The sequence below is a fragment of the Impatiens glandulifera genome, chromosome 2 (genome assembly GCF_907164915.1).
Source record: "Impatiens glandulifera chromosome 2, dImpGla2.1, whole genome shotgun sequence".
NCBI lineage: Eukaryota > Viridiplantae > Streptophyta > Magnoliopsida > Ericales > Balsaminaceae > Impatiens > Impatiens glandulifera.
The window spans coordinates 60,319,518-60,336,431 of record NC_061863.1 but is presented as its reverse complement, the minus strand read 5'-3'; the positions used below and the strand labels follow the sequence as shown (position 1 = coordinate 60,336,431).

Sequence of the window (16,914 nt, the reverse complement as noted above, 5' to 3'; positions counted from 1 at the left end):
AGGTTAGACCCTAACCCAGGGGTGTAAACGAGTAAGCTGCTCGTGAATAGCTCGTATGTACCTCAGTCAAAACTCGACTTAAACTCGATTTGACCGAGCACAAGTCGAGTTCGAGTAACTCGATTATAAAACCGAGTTCGAGCTCGAGTTGTTCGAGTAACTCGTTATATTATATTAATTTGCTAGTATCGTTTAAGATTTCCATTCTCAAATTATCTCTCTTTTCTCCTTCCATTCTCATTTTCTCTTTCTTCCATTTTCGACAACCAAATTCATCTCTCTCTTCTCCTTTTATTCTTAAACGGTCAAATATTTTTCTCTTCTCATTTCTCTTTCTAAGTGTCAAACTCCTCTATCTCTATCTCTATCTCTATCTCTTCTCCTTTCTCCATCTTTCATATTATTTCTCCATCAAGAGACCTTCAACTTCAAGCATCTATTTTGGATTCTATTATTAACGGAATAATTTTTTCATTGATGAGTCCTTCAATATTTCATATTTCGAATATTGTAGACTTTGAATATAAGTATATGATAAATGCATCATATTGTCAAACTTTTAATATTCCGTTTATAATTTCTAAATGAAATGTTTGTAATAGAATGATTATCTTTATATTATGTGATGATATTTATATTTTTTATTCTTAAATAATATTATGTTTATATATGTGTAGTTTGTGAAATATATATTATATTATGATTGAGATATTATTTAATGATAAAATATAATTTTAATTAATAAAATTTAATTTTTGAGTTTTCGACTTCGAGTAGCTCGAATTGTAATCGAGCCGAGTTCGAGTTTACATTTTGGTACTAGATCGAGTTCGAGTATTTAAAATGTAATTCGAGTCGAGTTCGACTAGTATGGTACTCGGCTCGATTCGTTTACACCCCTAGGTTAGACCATATTCAATCTAAAAAATAATTCTCAAACTCAAAATACAAATATAGTAAATGTCAGTAGTCTTTTATCTCAATTCAAAAACTTATTTTCAAACTCAAAATAATATTTTTATAATATTCTTTTTTTTATACCAAATTTTTAAATTTTTTTAATTATATATATATATATATATATATATTAATATTAGCTTTACAAATTTAACCCAGTAAATTATTTGGTTATTTTTTAAGTTTTTTTACTAATGTTGTACATTATTATAAATTCTTAATATATAAAAATAAGTATGAATAAAAATAGAGAATAATAATAAAAAGTTAAGCATTTAAAATTATATAAAAATAATAAATATATAAAATTAACCAGTATCACTAGTTAGAGGACTAATTTATTTTTGTAAAAAAATTTGAAATACATATTTGCGTTTAGAAGTGGGAGAAAATGAGTAAAAACCTATTTTGGGTTTGGGTTTATGTATGGATTGGAGGTGATTTTGCATGTTATATATATATTACTGTTTATTTGAAATATTCCTTATATTCTTAACTTCACTTGCTTTTCTCTATTAGACATACTTTCTAATGTAATTTTTTTTAATGAAATGAGTTATCAATATTAACCACAGAAATTAATTAAAATACCTAATATTTAAGTAATATTCTATTATTAATTCTTTCTAACTACATATAAAAATGAAACTAATGAATTATTTTCATTTGAAATATCACACTTGATATTAATAAAATGAACAATCCCAAAATAGTAACATACGCATTAAAAATGAGATTAGATTTATTTATTTATTTTTAATTATGACCCTAGTTTATTTATTAGGGTGACGATCGAGTAACACAATTATGAATCATCATCCTTTTAAATCATAGGATTTTAGTAGAAATAGAACTTTGAAACTTTTTATTTTGTTTTATATAATATATATCATTGATACTTGATTTACCCTGTATAGATTAATATATACAAGTAGATTCTACAAGTTATTATTGGGGCTGTAACTTTTATTAAAAAAAACAATATTTTTTAAATAATATAACAATATATAATATTTTAACGTTAAGTTAATATATAAGTGGAATAGTTTGCGTATTAAAAGTTGAAGGGATAATTAGTTATTAATTTATTCCTTATAATTTAAAAGTTATTAGAGGTTGATTATGAACTTAATTAATTAATCTATATAATTAATGCTTATATAAAGAAAATCAAACATAGTAAATAGAATTAATGAATCAATTATGAGATGTGCACTAAATTAATTAATTAAAATTAGCATGCAAGATCCAAGGAGATGATGATTGATGTACATTAATTGTTTATATATATATGTTGATGAATTAATGACATACACTATCTGATCGCAGACATTAATGACTGGAAAACGACTTCTTCACACGGAATGGTGAGACCCATATCATGGCTAAAACCAAATTCTTCTTCAGCTCTTTCTAGTAGGGTTTTAAACAGTGGATGACTCAACCAGGATATGGGCACAATGTATCTCCTCCTTTTCTCTCCTACATACACAGCAAAATGCCCTCTCGGAATGTCGCCGGGAAGTTTGCCGCCGCCGCCGCTACTCATGTTAGTCTTCCCAATTAAACTCGAGATCATTTGTTTAAGTCCTGTCCCCGCCGGCCTTTGTTGGTTCCTGTTTAGTTTCTTCAAATCCATGATTTGTAAAACTTTATATAGAAAAGAGAGAGAGATGTGGAAGGTGGTGTGGTGGGGAAGTTATATTTAGGAATGTGGGAGATGAGTATAGTATTTATATACAAATGAAGATATGTTTAGTATGTGTGTATGTGTGTATGTGTGTATGTGTGTGAGAGAGAAAGAGATAAAGACATCAGACAAGATCATGTGATTGGTAGGGTTAAAGAAGAGATGAGAAGAAATGGTGTGTTCTTGGGGGAGAGTTCAGTTTAATTAAGCTCCCTTTAGATGGACAAAGAGGACCAATTCCCAAAATTCTTCTCAAATCCTTTGAATATTTATCCGTTTTGTTTCTATAGATTATTTTGTTTCTTTTGGGTCCCTTTTTTTATTTATTTATTTGAAGAGTACGATGTGCCAGCAACAGTACCATAAGGTCTGGAACTTTGGATTAGGTTTGTTACACATGTATTTTGTATGTATTAATGAATAATCAATTAGTTTTTGTCTTTTCCCTTTTTAGTTGCCTTTAATTTTGGGAAGTGATATTTTTAATATTTTGTAGTTTCATATATTTATAATTATTTTTGTTTAAAGACTTCATGTATTTCATGTATTAATATATAATGATAAAATAATTCTTTAATTTTTTATTTAAATGAATGAATGTAGAAATATAAATATGTAATAAATGATGAGGGAGTGAAACAATTTTTTATTAGATTAAGATTATTTAACAAGATCTTAACTAAAATGTTAGAAGATGAAAATAGTTAAAAATAATTAAACTGAAATTTTAAAATAAATAACATAATCCCTCAATAGTTAAAAACTAGAAATATATATTAAAAGTTGCTGGACACGAATATTTATAAAATAATTTTGCTAACCATTAAATAGTGAATACATATGTGGCACATAAATTATCTTGATATGGGAGTTATATATTTTGTGTCGGCAAATTTTTACCTAAAAAATGTACTTTCTAAATGCATTATAAGTTAAAAAATAATGTTATATATTACTATAATTTATACAAAAATATATAAATTAAGGTTGATTTTTTTATATCTACTCTGTTAGAATACTTTGGTATCACACATTTAAAAAAAAAATAACAAAAATGATCTGGCATGGTCCAGCCAATGAATGTACCTGTTGTACAACAGGACACGTCATCTCTCCATGAATTGTATGCGTGCCTAATCTTAGACCATTTGTCCTCTATTCTTTTTTTTTTAACTTCAAATCCTATATTGACACAAAGACAAAGTTACTATTATTAATTTTTGTTTTAAATCGATAAAATTAAGTATGGTCCCATTTTAATTTAATATGTTATTATTCAATATTAATTATGTTTATATTAACCAAATATTTGGATAATTCTGCCCCCTTAGTATATAACACAAAACATGATGTATATATACATACACCAAGGATTTTGAATCCTAACCCTAGCTAGCTAGAGACATAACAACAGTGCCCAATCCTTGTAGTTTTAATAGAGTTTCATTTTAAGGGTATTCTTTGATATGGGTAGTTGGTTTTGAATTTGACTTTGATATTTTCATAATTTTGGTTTGATTATTTTACTTTAATACAACTAAAAATGAAAAGAAAAAAAAAATTCACTTGTACTATATGTATTTTCATAGTTAAATGCTATAATAACACTATTTAAGTTACGTGTTTAAATTTTGTAGTGTAATTTTTTTTAGGGACCCTAATGCCTAGTTTGTCTCACCTTAGAGCCGACCCTGGTGGTCCTATACAAATATATATTTCATTTACGTGGATGTGAGTGATTCTATGTTAATGCATATGTTTTTTATCGTCAATAAAGTAGTGTAAGTAAGCGTGCACATATATTGCATTTTTATTTTATTTTAAAGTAATGTGAGGTACAAGAGGAATAGGTAAGTTGGGTCTCTTTCAAATGAAAAAATGAGGACAGCTAGAAGTGAACTTGATTCGTTGCATGGAGATGGAGGTTGGGGACACATTCCTTTATTTCCAATTAAAACAAAATTTTCTCTACAGTGAAAGTGGGAGTACATAATGCACCTGTTTCTGTATTCACTCATTTTTACATGTTTCCAAATGAACCTAGTTTTCACCCTTTAATTGTTACATGATCATGATGATCTGTATGAAAAAGACCTCTATAACAAAATTTCTATTACTTATTTAAATAATTATTCACCTATTGAATGCTATTTTCTCAACAAAATAAAAGAAATCATTTTTTTAACAAAATAATATAAATATTGAACCAGTTGTCCAAATGACAAAATGACCAAAGTCTCCAGATTGATTATCAAACTTAAAAAAAAAACATTAATAACTTACATAAAAGTTTTAAGCACTCAAACCAATACCCTTAAAAACACGAGTTATTATGCTCTATTACTGAGTTATGAGTCTACACAAGTTAATCAATAATTACTCAAAATAATAATAATTATGATTGTATTGTCTTACTAACTTTCTAAATTAAAATAAAAATAATAATAATAATAATAATAATAGTTGAAAAGAAATCTCACAACATAATTTATTTTAAAAAAGGTTGTACGAATTAATTAGTTATTCACTTAAATTAGTAAACTATAATTTGTTTTTTTTTTGTCTTCTAAGCAAGAAAACAAATAATTTAATTTACCCAATAGGGTAAGTAATTGACCACAAACAAGTTCAACTCATTTTCCCTTGATAACAAATTATGCAAATTTAATTTGTCGTCGAGCACGTACTTGCAGACACATTTAAGCTAAGTAATATGAGTTCGGTCCCTCAACATGTTTATGTTTAAAGAGAGAAATTAAAATGTTTAAATTTCATATAACAATATTATTATTAAGATAATGTTAATTTAAATTATTGTGCACTATACTTAGGCCTAAAAGGGACCTCATCACATCTGGAAGATTCATTCCCTTTTATATATATTAATATTATGATAAGTGTAGTAATGTTGTTTTATATGTTCCTTAATCAACCAAATTAATTAATAACTATATATCAAATATGGGCAGATATTTTATAATTCAAAGTATATTTATTTATTTATTTTGAAAAGGTTCTAACTTTTTATTAAACATAGTCAAAGTTGCGTTTGAACGTTATTAAAAAGAAAAGAAATCTTGATGAATTTTAAATATCAATGAAATCGAAATTTTTTCATCCCGTACATGCTCCCTTTTTCGGATTGAAACAAACGTTTGTAACATTAATCATTTGAAATGATCACACTCGTAACTTTTTCTTCAAAAACTCCTCTATTTATTTATTTCATAACGTATCCCACGTGACGAGGGAAATTGGTTTCTAGACGTTCGCAATGTTGTTACTAGAGCTCCATTTAATCCATTTGAGCTAAAAGTCAACGATATTTGTTGATGTATCCGATTAGAAATTAAAGGTGTTTTTGCAGAAAAGTCCATGTGTTATTCGCAAGGTCACAATGAAAAAGAATATGATAAATAAACTCTTCAAACAAATATTGCATTTGCTGGTCAAATATAAATTTTTTATTTTTCAGTGCGTTAGATGTTAAAACTTTTCCGTTGATAATTTCACACCAAATAACGGGATTTTTAATAGAATTTTTACTTTACCCACATATTTCCACTAAAATCTTGAAGTTTTTGGAAGGGATACATAAATAAATGTATGTAGTCTTAAAATGGGTACCCATATTTCATTAATCACTTAAACATACAAATTGTAATTTTTTCAAGGAAAGTTTGAGGCTAACATATATAGTACAACCATGTGATTGTTTCTTGTAATTTCTTATAAAATATCTACAAATAAAAGTTAGAAAAACTCATCATATATAAATTTGATAGTCATGTAGATATGCATTCATTTATTAGTTTTTGTCTAGATCGATCCAAATGTCACAATAAATTTGACAAAAGACAACGGACCTTTATAGAAATTAGATGTAAGGTGAGCTGTCAACGTTTCTTAAATTATTTTTGTTATGTCCTCTTATAGATTAATAAAATAGTTATCATAATTGATTATACTTTTCCATAAATATTAATTTGAAAAACTAAATACCTTTACGTACATAACCATTTTATGTATCTATCAACTTTTTTCAAAAAAAATTAAAGTTATAATATAAGTTGTAAATGTTTTTAAAATTACAACTCAAATTTTAAGAGTAGTGACTAAGTGTAAGTTTAATTCAGCTTATATTCAGCTTATTCGCAACTGTTTATTTTCAGGTATGTTCAATAGAATTTAGCTTATTTGATCCAATTTATTCGGAGGGAGATAAGGGAGATTTATGTTAAAACATAAAAATTATAATTTTTACGTTAGCCAATTACTTAAAATTACTGTAATAGATTACTACGCAAACGTTAAATCAAACACGTCATAAGAGACGAAAGACTTGCACATAATTAAAATATGATTAATTTGATATGACCATCTCAAAATAATATATATTCATGATTTGAACTCGAAACTTGATTCATCGTAAAGTACATGTATTTTCCTTAAAAAGAAACAACTAATATACAATCGAACACGTTTAGTTGCTAATTATATATCCGAACAAATAAACTGTCTAAATAAACTAATTATTGGACTATGATCAATGTCTTTCCTGTCATCTTCTTAGAAGCATGTGAAGGCATGTTAGGTTTGCCTCCTTGGTCACATTTAACTTGCTTGACTAAAAATCACAAAGAAAACATCAATGGAGCCGCCCTCAAATAGTTGATTTATTGACATTCTTGATGGCTTATGAAAGCTAGCTATCTCTAAAAGTACTTACCATCTAGTCATTTACCTTATCATATTGTAGTTCTTATTAACAACTCATTATATTAATGTAGCTTTTATTATCCGCACAATGTGAGTTTAACTTTTCACAATTACGGTTGAATTTCAATTACACCAAAATAATTTATAATCATTACATTTTTATGGTAAGGTCAATTAGGCAGCCGTCTAGACTCTCGCCACTCCCACAAGGCCAGGGCTGACCCTGGGTGAGCCGGCAAGCCTAGCGGTTAGGGCAACCCATTTAATAAAAATAATTAGGTTATAGATAAACCTATTAAATTTTTTAACATAATAATGTGTATCTTAGTGATTTATGATTAAAAAAAATTATTTGTTTATAAGTTCTAATATATATATATATATATATATATATATAATGATGCTTAATTTTTAAAGTGTCAGGATTATCGGGTCGAGAGCTGTGATTAATTTGGATATATATATGAGAGTAAATAAATACTTGGGTCGAATTGTGAGTTGACCCGCCCATAAACATTTTTACCGTAATATTTTTTCAAATGCACGGAATACATGCTAGTCTCACTAAAAGTAGTTTGATTTAAAAAAGAATTGACATAAATTAAGGCAGACAATTTTTTTTTAACGTTTTTTTACTTTATGATGGGGTAGTCCAATTCTTGTGGCCGAAATTGCACGTGTACACTCAAAATCCGAACGTAAAAAATGAAAGCACCAAAACAAAGTTTGATCCCTAAGTTTGTTATAGGTGTTAACAAAATATTTAACTAACTAAACTATATCACTTTTATTACATTTATTTAATATAAAATAAAATATAACTACAAAATTAAAAACTAATAATTAATTTGATTTTTTTGGCTTAGGACACCTCAATATTGAGAGTTGCTAGCTACTAGGGTGAAGCTAGCTAGAGGAGCACTATGAAGTGAGAAGTGAGGTATTATGCTAACACATTCAGTTTGCTCCCTTGTTCACTCTCCCTCTCATAGGGGAGGGACAGGAAGAATTTATGTTTTTTTTTTTTATAGTTATTAACTTTGTGAGAAGGAACAGAACAGCATGCTGATTTTAGTTGCAGAAGATCTCAACTGGAGGACTATTGAGTTATTGACAAAAAAAAACATGGAAAATATCTAAATGTGCCTTTGAACTTTTTTTGAGTTTATAGTACTTCATCCCTTAACTTTAAACTAAATGAATTTTTTTCTATTTCGTCGACATGTCAAATAGATTCGTTTAAAGTTTCGTTTCCCCAATTCGTTCTCTATATCATTTCCCATATATAGAGATATATTTTTCAGATGGGTTTTAAATGAATTTAGAAACTTAAGGTCTTCTCCAGTAAAAGTTTTCCATTGATTGTTAAAGACATAAAAGAAATCAGACAATGACTATGACTACATTGTATTCAACAAAAATCAAGAAGCTTTGCACAATCTATTTTCACCAATTAATATCTACTGATCAACATATACTCTACAAAAATGTCTCAAATCTTCCACCAAGTAAATAATAAAACCAGGAGAATAAAATAAGTGGTTAAATACTTTAATAATGCTATTAAGGTTGTGGGATATAAAGTATTTTATTTTTTTTTTGTAGGAGACAGGAACAGACATGGTGGGGTGAGCTTAAAAAAATAAATTAAGGTGTGTTTAAATAAATAACGAGAAAATTTTGAATAAAACAAGTAAATAAATGTTAGTTTTATCATTTTTTTAAATAATTATATACACAAAATAAAATAGTGAATTATATTAAAAAAAAATAAAAAATTAAGAGGTAATGTCTCATTTTATCCGTAATTTTTTTTCCCTTTTTCAGGGTAGGTTTCTGCCCATCCAAACCCTTACATAGATCCGTCCTTGCCAAGGACTCCTTAGGACTTAGGGAGATGGACTCTAGGCGGATCCTTAGCTCGTCCCACCTTAAGATCTGTCCTTAATACACTAGCCTATAAGGTCATATTAAAGGACCAAATGTCAATGAACTATTTGATTGCTGGTTATTGTACATCTACAATGGAATACAATTACATTAGGTTGTTAATTTATTTATTTTTGTATGTTATTTGTTATAATTAAATTATTATTACAATCTTGAAAAGGAAATAACTCTCACAAAAAAGAAATGCTCAATCATATGGGACCATGTAAATATATGGTTTGTTTGATTTGCCCTAAACAGGGGGATTGATATTTATAGGCTTATTTCAAATACAATTGAAATAAGTTATATAAAGTATAAATAAATTGGCCTTTAAATTAAAATTTAGAATAGCTTTAACCTAATAAAGTGAAGTAATATATTCCCTAAGTTAGTATAATCTAATTAAAAATAATAATTTTATTTTAAATAAAATAATAATAAATTTCTCAAATAGTTAAATAAATTTCTTGATAAAAATTAATTGAAAATTTGTTTGTAGTTCTGATAAAGATCTCTCTCTTTTTCTCTCTCCGCCTCTCTTTACTTTTGGTGAAATCGGGCTCAGATCACATAATACTTTCGTTATGCTGTAATCGGGAAGACTGTGAGAGGCTTCTTCGATTCATCTCATCAGAAACGTCATGATCAATGAAAAAGGAGCTCCAGCGGACGATCCATTCTTACGGAACTACAACTCAACTGATCTACGGGTCGCGTCGGAATTCCTCTCAAATTGGCTTCCTTTTCTCTCCCGAGACCTCTGCCAACATTGTACTAATACCCTATCCTCTCGTATCCGGTCACTCGGTACAGGTATCTACTGTAATTCCAATTCCAGACGAAAGTTCAGTTTTTTCTTATTTTCTAGTGGTTGTTTCTTGATGGGTATTGTGGTGTGCTTGTTCTCTGCTATGTTTTGAAATTGGGTTCTTTATGATACAGTGGAAACGTTGAACAGAGAGAAGGATTTGTCAGCGCCTTCGGATAATATTGATTCGAATGCAGTAGTAGACCTTGACAACTGCGACACAAATTCACTTGGGAGTTGGAAAGATTCTGCTGAGATATTAGAGGTGGTTGGTTATACTCCTAACATTAATTTATCAGAAAGCAAGAAAAAAGGGTTTGTGAGTAGTGATTCAAGACATAATTTGGAGGTCTCAAGAAGTAGAAAGGTTGATTCTAATGGGCATGCAGAGTCTGCCAAGGTGCGGATGTCATGGGCTGACATGGCTCAGGAAGATGAATTTGAAGCTGAAGAGAATGAGGATTGCAGACAAGTGATTAATGGACATTCCTCAGCTCTGGAAGCCGCCACGCCTGTTAAGGGTCATCAAAAGACAGAGTTGTCTCGAGATCAGAGGGAGTACATTCGTTTTAGTAATGTGAAGAGACAGAAGGATTTTATTTGTCTTGAGAGGATTGACGGCAAGCTTGTCAACATCCTTGAGGGTCTGGAGCTCCATTCTGGTGTCTTCAGTGCTGCTGAACAGAAGAGGATTGTTGACTTCATATACCAGCTTCAAGATGATGGAAAGAAAGGTGGATTGAAAGGTATTTACCATTTTGTTTTCATTCATTCCACTTTGCACCCATTTATTGCTCTGCTGGCTAATTCAGTTAAATGAGTTTATTGTATTTTTTGCCATAAGTAATTTTATGTTAAAGATTGTGAATCCTATCATATATGGTATAAAACATTCATTGAGTTTGGAACTTGAAGAAGTAAAGGAATTAGGATATGTGGGCCAATCTGATTAGGACATGTGGTCCTTGATTATATTTAGTATTAGGTTAGTGAATGTTTTATTAGTAATAACCTAGGATTTATTATTTCATGTTTCTCACTTAGATTAGCATATAAATAGGTGTTACTCTTTATTTTTTATATATGACATTATTGATAATCAGTTTGATTGAATTATGGAATCTATCTATTTTCTCTAAGTCTCACCCCTCTTTCTTTGGACTAGAACCGTAGAGTTTTGAACTATACCATTAAATTAGTTAGCAATCTGGAGAATGGCAACTAATGATTATGCAAGCATCTTTAGTGGTAATCTTCTATTTCCTTACTATGAAGGCATACCAAATTAACAACTGATATGTGAAAAGTTTTATAAGATCAACCTGTCTGTCAAAACTTGCATCCTTCAACATTTCAGTTCTTTGGACTAGAACCCTAGAGTTTTGAACTATACCATTAAATTAGTTAGCAATCTGGAGAATGGCAACTAATGATTATGAAAGCATCATTAATTATAATATTCTATTTCATTACTTTGAAGGCATACCAAATTAACAACTGATATGTGAAAAGTCTTAAAAGATCAATATGTCTGTCAAAACATGCATCCAGTTCATGTCTTCAACATCTTTATATCCCTGTGTTGTCCATATCTAAGATTTTTCTCCACAGTTATGTATTCATATAATAGAATAGGGCATCTTTTGAAAAATTATTTCCTAAAGAGCACCTTCATTTGGATGCCTCAGCTCTCATAATCTTTTCTTAGCCATCTTGGGGTCCTATTGAGTTTGAAGAAAGTTGCTAATTCCGGAGCTTTAAATTAGGCTTCTTCAATAGCCACCAGTTGAAAAGTCATACCATTTTCCTGCAACCTTCAAGCAGTAGATGCGTCCAATTCATGTCATGACTTGGTATTAACTCATTTATTATATTTTCCCCAAACAAATGATGTGAACCTTCATGTTTGACTGTGGTCCTTAATGAAAAGGTATATACCTTTAAAAAAACTTCAAGTAGACACAAGTGAGAGCAAGTCTTTAATAGAATCAAGCATTACTTATTTATAAGATCTGTTGAAGCATTAATCTAGCTTTCTGTTGAAATATTTGTGGGGATTTTAGAGCGTTTTTGAGTGAGGAACTAAGGACCTCAGATTTTCTTAAGCACTTGATACATATTTTATCATTTAAGAAAATCTGAGGTCCCGATGGTTATACTATTGCATTCATCAAAGAATTTTGGTAGATCATTAAAGATGACTACTGAAGATCGTTCAAGCATTTTCATGAGACGGCCTCTTTTGAAAAAAGTTGGAACTCTAGTTTCATTGTTCTTGTTAGAAAGATTCATGGAGCGAGAGAGCTCAAACACTTCATGCCTATTAGCCTTGTTTCTAGTTTCTACAAGATTCTGGCTAAAACCATTGCAAATAGGCTCAAAGTTCTTCTGCCATATGGCTTTTGTTCAAGGAAGACAGATCTTTGAGGCCTCACTCATCGCTAACGAGTGCATTGACTCCTTTTCAAATTAGACATCGAGAAAGCTTTCGATCATGTCAACTGGGACTTCCTTCTTTTCATCCTCAAAAAGATGGGCTTCGGGGAAAAGTGGAGAAAGTGAATCAAAACATGCATTTCTGAACCCAGGTTCTCTATCATTATTAACGGTGAAGTTTGCGGGTTTTTAAGAGCTCGAGGGGTCTTATACGGGGATCCTCTTTCGCCCCTTTTGTTTACTATCGCCATGGAAGGATTATCTAAGCTTTTCGAGAGGGCAGCCACCGCAAGGCTTTTCACAGAGATAAATTTGGGAACATCGAGACGGGCTAACTTCATCACTCATCTACTTTTTGCAGATGACACACTTTGTCTTGCAGAGCCCACTTCCGATAACCTCCATGTTCTTAGGAAGATCCTCATCATCTTTGAGGCGTGTTCGGGACTCAAGATTAATAGAGACAAGTCAGAGCTTTTTTTCATTGGTGACATCCCAAACACACATGCATTGGCTAATATTTTGGGATTCAAAACTGGCCATCTTCCTTCTAAGTACTTGGGTTTTTCTCTTGGAACCAAGACCAGTTGTAAGGACATCTGGAACCCTATCGTTGAGAAAATGGAGGCCAGATTGACTCTTTGGAAGAGCAAACTTCTCTCAAAGGGAGGCAAACTTGTCCTCGGCAAGAACTCTCTTGCCACAATCTCCACTTTCACTATGTCCCTCTTCCCTATCCCAGTATCTATGGCAAACAAAATTGAATCCATCATGAGAAACTTTCTCTGGGGTAACACTAACTAAGGGTCACTCATCTGGTCAGGTGGGACATTACAAAACTCAGCATCTCTGAAGGTGAAGGTGGTGTTGGAATCAAAGACATCTCTCTTTTTAACACTTCTCTCCTTTGCTTTGCAAGTGGTGGAGGTTTAAAAATGAGAATAACAGTCTTTGGAAGAATGTTGTCATTGCCAAGTATGGTCTTCGTGATAATGAATGGATGCCTTTTTCAGGGAGATCTCACAAGAGTAGTAGCATATGGGAGCACATTACAAGGACGTGGAAGACCCTTTACCCACTCCTCTCCTTCTCAGTGGGAAACGGGAAGAAAATTGATTCCTGGAACGACACGTGGCATCCTAGGGGGAAATTGGTTGAATCCTTTCGGGACTTATATGAGATCTCTAATAAAAAGAAAGCAAGAGTGGCCGACTTCTATAGACTTACTTCAGACATCACTGAATGGAGAATCACATCGCATCGCCGTCTTTCGCTCGCTGAAGAGGACAGACTTGCCAGCTTAGTGGAGACTCTTATGCAAGTTACAATTCAACTGGAGTCTGATGATAGTCTTACTCTGATTGGCTCCCCGAATTTTAAGACTAGTGTTATCTATCATTCGACCATCCAAGGGGCGCCAACTCGGTTCCCTTGGAAGGAAGTGTGGAAATCCAAAATCCCTTCTAGGATTTCATTTTTTCTGTGGAAAGCAATTCATGGGGGAGTCCTAACTATCGTCAAACTTAAAAAAAAAAAAGATGCATTTGGTCAATGGGTTTTGTCTCTGTAAGAAGAACGAAGAAACTATCGATCACATTCTTCTCCATTGCAACCTTGCCAGAGACATGTGAGTCCTTCTGCAAAACATTCTCATCTTTCAGTGGGATGTGTCACTTATCGTCGCTGATTTCTGGTAAAAATGGATAAGGTGGGGAGCAAACAATAACATCAGTGATGATTGGAAGCCTATACCCCTCATAATGTGGTGGACATTATGAAAAGAAAGGAATAGAAGAACATTCTAAGAGAAAAGTTTTGGAAGTGAAAGAATAAAAGGCTTTATGTTCCACGCGTTTGCTTCTATTCGTAAAAGGGGATTTTGTACGGGCTGAATTTTTTTTGAACTTATTGACATTTAGTCTTATTCTTCTCCTTTTGTTCTTTTGTTCTTGTTTCTTTTCTCCCTCCATCTGTATTCAATAAACGCATCTATTCGTAAAAGGGGATTTTGTACGGGCTGGGAATTTTTTAAACTTATTGGCATTTAGTCTTATTCTTCTCCCATCTGTTCTTTTGTTCTTGTTTCTCTTCTCCCTCCCATCTGTAATTCACTAAATGCATCTTGTGTTTTACTTTCAATAAAAAGTTGACCTTTTAAAAAAAAATATATATATCAAGTGCATTTATATACAAATACTAGTGGTTACCTAAAATATCACATCATTCTATGATGGAAGATTTACCTTAGAATCCGTGTGCATTATGTATTTATAGGGCATGACCCTTGGAATAAGATTAACATCATTTACCAACTCTAAAATCTGCATGGCATCAGAGCAAATTTTTTTAGAAAAACCCTAACCCTAAACCTAATTCTTTGCTGACAAAGGACATGGTTGAATTTGGTTTAACCTACTAACTAACGGAAACAAACAAACAGAGTCACCATGTTGCCAACTCTTTCATTCTACTATTTTGACTATGTTTCTTCTGTCCCTTAGATAAGGGAGTATAAAAAATCCAAAGTTCGTATGGAAAAATCCAACAAGGATGTGTTTGAGGGGGAAAATTCAAAACTAAAAGAAGTTTTACTGGAAAAATACCAATTATATTAAATATAAACTACTGTCATATTTTTCTCAAGAAAAAATACTACTTTCTTATAAAATTGCATTACATGAAGACTGAAAGATAACTTTAATCTGGTTTAATGGACTAGAAACCTCTGTAAACTCAGAATGGGCAATAACAGTTAAGAGCTACAAGTTTCTAGACTAACCTTAACAAGCCTTTGCTAGACATATTTCTTCTTGCATTTTGCAAACTGTGATCTCCTATAAGATCTTTCTGATGAAGATATTTAACTTTTTCTAGTTCTCTCTTCTTAGGATAATTTTCTCATGTATATTCTCTTATGTCAAATATATATTTCTTTCAGACCGCACTTATACTGCACCTCGGAAGTGGAAGAGGGGCAAGGGCCGTGTGACTATTCAATTTGGCTGTTGTTACAATTATGCCACAGTATGTCTTTATTCCCAAGATACATTAATATTTTCTGATGATCAAAGTTTTGGGGCACTGTAAAGATTACAAAGCTTATATTTTCAATATCTATGACAGGATAGACATGGCAATCGTCCGGGTATCCTTCAGAATGAGATTGTAGATCCTATTCCTCCTCTTTTAAAAGTGATCATCAGAAGGCTAGTCAGATGGCATGTTCTTCCTCCTTCTTGTGTCCCTGATAGTTGCATAGTCAACATATATGATGAGGGTGACTGCATACCACCTCACATTGACAATCATGATTTTGTGCGGCCATTTTGTACCACTTCGTTCCTTAGTGAGTGCGATATTGTTTTCGGGTCCAACTTGGCTATTGTAGGAGATGGTGAATTCAATGGTACTTTTGCACTTCCCCTGCCTGTTGGGTAAGATGCCTTTAATTATCTTTCCCCTCTTCATTCTTTTGGTACATTGTAATTAACTATTTTTTTCTTTCTTTCTTCTAGCTCTGTCCTTGTTTTAAATGGAAATGGTGCTGATGTGGCCAAACATTGCGTGCCAGCTGTTCCTACGAAAAGGTATTGGAAGAACCATTTGGAAACACTTTTTGGATATGGATTTCTATCAGAGATCCATATGAGAAACTGTAAATAAATTTCTGAATCTGTCTGAAATAAAGTGTTTCTACAGAAATTTGTTGAATGTTTTTCATCTGGGGATCCAGATCCAGAAAGTGTCCTTGTAATTCACTGTCTCATTTTCTGTTTGTAACTTATGGTTGTCTGTCTTGCCTTGTATGTACCGCTGTAGGATATCAATTACTTTCAGGAAAATGGATGAATCAAAAAGGCCTGTTGGATTTGTACCTGAACATGATCTTCAAGATCTGCAACCACTATTCTATGAAAATGATAAACCGATAAGCTCTAATCTTCTGAAATACAAGTCGGAGTCCACGAGCAACAAAAAAACAAACGGGAGAGAGGACAGTAATAGAGACAGGTTCTCAGGTAAAGGCATTCTTGGAACACCTGTCTCACATCAGGTTCATCGAGGGCCTTCTAATAGGCGTAGGGGGTAAGGATGAGTTTGGACAGTTGAAGAATTTAGCTATTTGTTTGTGGTCATCATCATCTTTCTACTTCACTGATTTGGTTATTTGTTATGTTGAGGCAATTACAAAGCTCAACATATTCTACTACCTTTATTGTATATTGTGCTGTTATTGTTGAGTGAAATTGGCTGATCCATTAAAGACGGAACAGCTTGATGGGAATGGTTTGTTTCGTGAGTATCTAATTTTGTTGTTTCCATGTTATTAGTTTTCTGATCAAGTGTATAATAAATACATGTTTTGTCCTCT

The 16,914-nt window shown here is 31.6% G+C and overlaps 2 protein-coding genes across 2 annotated transcripts; one reads left to right on the top strand and one right to left on the bottom strand.

Annotated features, from left to right (window-relative positions):
• Positions 1–2,174: 2,174 nt before the first annotated feature.
• On the bottom strand, positions 2,175–2,647 carry LOC124927860 (auxin-responsive protein SAUR50-like). Its single transcript, XM_047468347.1, has one exon. It carries the CDS (start codon positions 2,594–2,596, stop codon positions 2,273–2,275), a length of 324 nt encoding a protein of 107 aa, XP_047324303.1. The 5' UTR covers positions 2,597–2,647; the 3' UTR covers positions 2,175–2,272.
• A 7,182-nt stretch (positions 2,648–9,829) lies between these two features.
• On the top strand, positions 9,830–16,914 carry LOC124925833 (RNA demethylase ALKBH9B-like). The gene is made up of 6 exons (XM_047465944.1): positions 9,830–10,111; positions 10,241–10,852; positions 15,481–15,566; positions 15,666–15,976; positions 16,058–16,129; positions 16,362–16,914. Exons 1-6 carry the CDS (start codon positions 9,940–9,942, stop codon positions 16,630–16,632), a joined length of 1,524 nt encoding a protein of 507 aa, XP_047321900.1. The 5' UTR covers positions 9,830–9,939; the 3' UTR covers positions 16,633–16,914.

Bases quoted from the DNA above. Each gene is read 5' to 3' on its own strand.
- LOC124927860 (XM_047468347.1), bottom strand. From the start codon at position 2,596: ATGGATTTGAAGAAACTAAACAGGAACCAACAAAGGCCGGCGGGGACA.
- LOC124925833 (XM_047465944.1), top strand. From the start codon at position 9,940: ATGATCAATGAAAAAGGAGCTCCAGCGGACGATCCATTCTTACGGAAC. The intron at 10,112-10,240 runs GTATCTACTGTA...TTTATGATACAG, and splicing joins TATCCGGTCACTCGGTACAG to TGGAAACGTTGAACAGAGAG. The intron at 15,977-16,057 runs GTAAGATGCCTT...TCTTTCTTCTAG, and splicing joins GCACTTCCCCTGCCTGTTGG to CTCTGTCCTTGTTTTAAATG.